General features: G+C 48.5%; 1 protein-coding gene across 1 annotated transcript; it reads right to left on the bottom strand.

Moving 5' to 3' along the window:
- Positions 1–1,625: 1,625 nt before the first annotated feature.
- On the bottom strand, positions 1,626–2,549 carry EMWEY_00049400 (hypothetical protein, conserved; the record flags this gene model as incomplete). Its single annotated transcript, XM_013479493.1, has 3 exons — positions 1,626–1,783; positions 1,911–2,025; positions 2,397–2,549. The coding sequence occupies 3 exons, from the start codon at positions 2,547–2,549 to the stop codon at positions 1,626–1,628; spliced, it is 426 nt and encodes a 141-aa protein (XP_013334947.1).
- Positions 2,550–4,460: the final 1,911 nt, after the last annotated feature.

Here is a 4,460-nt window from a genome sequence, read left to right as displayed (position 1 = left end):
TATATATATATGTTATCCTAGGCAGTGCTGCTCTTGCTACTGCTGCTGTTGTTGCTGCTGCTGCGCGGATGCAGCACACACAGGACAACGCAGCAGGCAGGTGCCACCGGCAAAGAACATTAATTGTATTTCTTAGACAGGCTGTACAGACACTCTATACTACCGCTACTTCTTTTTCCTGGCAGATAATATCTTTATATATATTCATATATTTTATGTATACAAGCAAGCACGCAGAACAAGCATGCAATTCATGTATACGTATAATATATATTTATATAAACAACTTATTTCCTGAACAGTTGCTGCAGTGTGTTGTGAAAGTTGAATATCTTAGTTAGTAGGAGCAGCGGGACTCTAAACCCTAAACCCTAAACCCTAAACATTAATCAGGGCCTCTGTCTTGACTGTGTGGATGAAACAAAAGAGTCTGAGCTGCTCTGAGCAGCTGCTGCTGCAGTTGGTGCTGCAGCGGCCCTCTGTTCGCAGGGTGTCTGTACAAAACAAAAGAATCAGCGAGGTGCTTGTCCCTCGTTGCCTGGCTAGCTAACTGCGTAGCTAGACAGGGCACTCGCTAGCTGGTTCAGCATCTGGCGCTGCTGCTGCTGCATGCAAAAAAGCAAGAGAAGAAGGTGCTGCTGCGCCGAACAAAATTAAAATGCATCTATAGATATAGCAGCAAATGCAGCAGCTAGTCTTGCTGCTGCTGCTGCATCTACTGTTTCTGTTTCCTATCTAGAAGCAGCGGCTGTGGGGCACTCATTGCCAGCTGCTGCTGCTGCTGCAGCAACCACCGCAACTGCCGTTACAATCCAATTACAGGAAATGCAACGTCTACTGGTGGTGCTGCTGCTCTTGCTGCGCCTCCGTAACAGGAGAAGTAGAGGTGATTGGCATTTATCTTCTGTTGTCTGCTGGCTGCAAAGGAGAGTAGGCAGTCGTTGTGCAGCAGCCACAGAGGCAGCGTTGTGTGTGGCATCGATACGGCCTTGTTAGGACAGCTTGAGAGACTGAGCAACGTCCTTGAGGACAGCAGCAGGCGCATGCAGGAGGAGGAGCAGCAGCAGCTGCTGCAGCACATTGTGTTGCAGGCATTGAGGCCGGGCAGCGTCCACGAAGAGCAGCAGGTGAAACAGCAGCTCCTTGGCAGTTGCAGCTGCAGCAATTGTTGCAGTTTGCTGCAGCAGGATGATGTGGTCCCATATTGCTGCTGCTGCTGCTGCAGCATACAACTGTTGTCTCATTAGGATCCTTAACTGTATATAAATAGAGACTGTCTCCTCCTCTTACATCATATTCAGCTAATGTATTTGTTGCAGATAAAGTAAATCCATTAAATACTATTCGCATCTTTCCTGCACTTGTTGATACTAAACGTTCTAATCTTTGCTGCATTTCCTTCACGCTGCACACCTCAGGATCCACGTCAAATGCCCAAGTACAAGCTGCAGCAACAACAGCAACAGCAGCAGCAGCAACAGCAGCAGCAACATTTAGAGAGGTATATCGGTATACACGATGGGAAATTATGTGCTACAAGGTAGAATATTCCTGTTCTTGGTACACAGCAGTAAACACCGAGCACACAGACAGAATGCTCTAGGAGACTGCTGCTGCTGCTGCTGCTACTTGCTGCTGCTGCTGTTGTTGCTGCTGCTGTAGGTAGGATGCTCACCTATTTTTCCTTTGTTGCTGCCAGGTATAGGAGCAACACGATGTACAAAGATAGCAACATTCTTAAAATGTGTTGGATTGCGTGTCTGCAATCGGGTCTCCGGATACACTGCAGCAGCAGCAACACATCACAACAAACAATTTTCTGCTGCTGCTGCTGTTACTGCTGCTGGTAATGTACTTTCTGCTGCAGTTGCTGCTGCTGCACTTGCTGCACTTGCTGCGCATGAATGTACCATCGTATTCAAAGGTTTCGTTAGGTTTATTGTTTAATCTGTTATACAGAGCATCAGCAACGTAAGGATGAACAACGCCACACAACTTCTTTTCCTTGATGGCGTCTGCGAGGGCCTGGAGACATAAAAGGAGACAAAAAAGGAGGCAGAGGCGGAGACAGCAGCTGCAGCAACAGAGGGTAAACGAGAGGTAGATATAGTAGGCAGAAACAGGGTCGGTGGATACAGACACCGAGAGATGCAGCAGCAGCAAGCAACAGCATCATGGGAGGTTCCGCCGCCATTGCTGCATCTCTTGGACTGGGGCGTCCTACGCAGTTGCTGCTACCTGGTGCAGCAGCATTGAACTCTTGCAGCAGCAAAAGGAACAAAGACATCCCCAAGGACAGCATCAGCAGCCTCCATCGCTTTTCATGCACGATGCTGTACAATTGAGCTGGCATTTACATGCATGCATGCATGCATGCATGCATGTGCATGGCTAACCTGTGTTGAGCGAATGTAATGTTCTCTTAGTTTTAGTTTAACATCAAGATGTGCCTCTCGTGAGAGGCCAAGATCTTGAGCAACTCCATCGACGATATCGTCTATTGTTCGCCCATCTACAGGCTCCTCCTCGTGTAGCTGAAAGTCTGACATCTTACCCAGCTGGTGCTGGACCTGAGGCAGGGATTAGTTGAACTGTTGCTGCTTCTTCCTCCTTCTGTTTTCGCTACAGGAGGCTGCTGCACTGTGCAACCTTCTCGTCCCTGCTGGTCCTTCAGCGGCGGCTGCTGTTGCTCTGCTCCCGCTGCTGCTCTGGCGTTGACCGGGCAGCAAAAGAAAGAAGTGCCTCCTGAAGTTTACGTTAAAAAATGCAGAATTTTGCGAAGAAGGTCGCTTGGGGGGCCGAGGAGAGCAAAGACACTCGAAGCGTTCCCCTAGTGTCTACCACTGAGCAGCAACAGCAGCAGCAGCGGCAGCAGCAGGACCACATGCGGATGTAGCACCTGAATAGCAGCTGAAGTGTAGCTGAAGAGTAAGCAAATGGAGGCTTAAATTTGCACATAAACTGCTGTCTTTTCTCCTCGACAATCCGATGCGTTTTACGCATAGAAGTGCCTGTTGCCCACGTTGCTGCTCGTGCTGCAGCCGTGGCTCCTGGTGCCGCTGTCTACCGGCAGGAGAGTCTCGAGCAGCCGGTAAGCAAATGAGCCTGTCTCCAATAAATATCCAAACATACCTTTACCCTTAGTTAATAATCGCATAACAACGTACTTGAAAATACATTAGTAAATGGAAAAAGAGTTGGAACAGCAGCATCTGCTGCTGCAGTTGCTGCAGCAAAACTGCTGCTGGTCCTCCCTTCTCTGCTGGTCTGCTGCTCGCGGGGCGACCGCTGGTCCGATTGGCTCAAATACCAAAGATATCTGCATTTATATATGAAAATATTTATTTATTTAATTTGCATATTTATATATTGTAATATTTATACAAGTCTGCTTTGGGTTCACCTCTCTTGTAACTGCATTAAGCACGCGATGCCCAACGACCTTGTGAGAGTGTGTCTCGTTGTCTTCCAGCAATAGCAGCCGGCGCACCATTGAACTGACAGCAGCAGCTTGAGATGTACTTGCTGCTTTATGTGCACTATAAACCAGCACCTGAAAGTGCAGCAGCTGCACGCCTTCGAGGAATTCGGCGTTTGCGCTCCACAGCTGGGAAGAAACGGGAGGGTAGTGATGGTATGATACACACTAAATAGGAGAAATTATGCATACTATAGCAGCCAAAATGGTATTCGGACTCCATGGGGCCCAGATAGATCACAAAGTGAAAACCAGCCTTCCCAGTTGCTGTACAAACCTAGGCCAGGTCATTCTAAAATATCACCGCCGCTGTCGCATCAGCTGCGGCCCCCAAATGCAGATCAGTTGCCTAATACCACTATTGATAATATCTGCGGTGGTCACAAGGCCCCGCGGAGAATGGGGGTACAACGGAGTTGGGCAATACTGGTGAGAATTGCCGCTTCTGATCTGCAACTCACCAGCTCCTGTTCTGCCTTAGCTCCTTCCAGCTACAAACTGCAAAGCTAGCACCCCCTGAGGCTCACTTCAAAAGCCAAGAACAATAATTAAAACAAGGCCCCAGCTCTTTGTAAGGCTTGTTTCCTCTCCATACTCCACAAATTCCCTGAGCACATAGTTGTCGTTAGATACTTTGGGGTCTTGCAGCGTCACCAGGTTTAGTTGCCTCTAGACTGTATCCAGACAGTCTCGCAATACGTCTCCTACCTAGTTCCATTAAAGGAATGCTCCCAATTAAACACGCACAACTCCAGAACCAGAGCCTCTAGAAAAGAATTTAGATTGCCAACATCCCCCGTTCGTGACGTGACCAGAGCAGACGCATAGCACGTCATCAGTCTATATGTAAGCCGCCATGGCACTTGGCATGTTTCAGAGTCCTGCTACGATGGAGTACCAAACGACCCACGCCACGTTGAAGATTAACAACACAAAGCGAACCGCAGGTATGCCAGGCTGCTTTGATGTGTTACTAGACTGG

The sequence above is a fragment of the Eimeria maxima genome, genomic scaffold, assembly GCF_000499605.1.
Source record: "Eimeria maxima Weybridge genomic scaffold, Emw_scaff1170, whole genome shotgun sequence".
In the NCBI taxonomy this organism is placed as follows: Eukaryota; Apicomplexa; class Conoidasida; order Eucoccidiorida; family Eimeriidae; genus Eimeria; species Eimeria maxima.
Note: the sequence above shows the minus strand (reverse complement) of the source record. Positions and strands in the feature narration are given on the sequence as shown.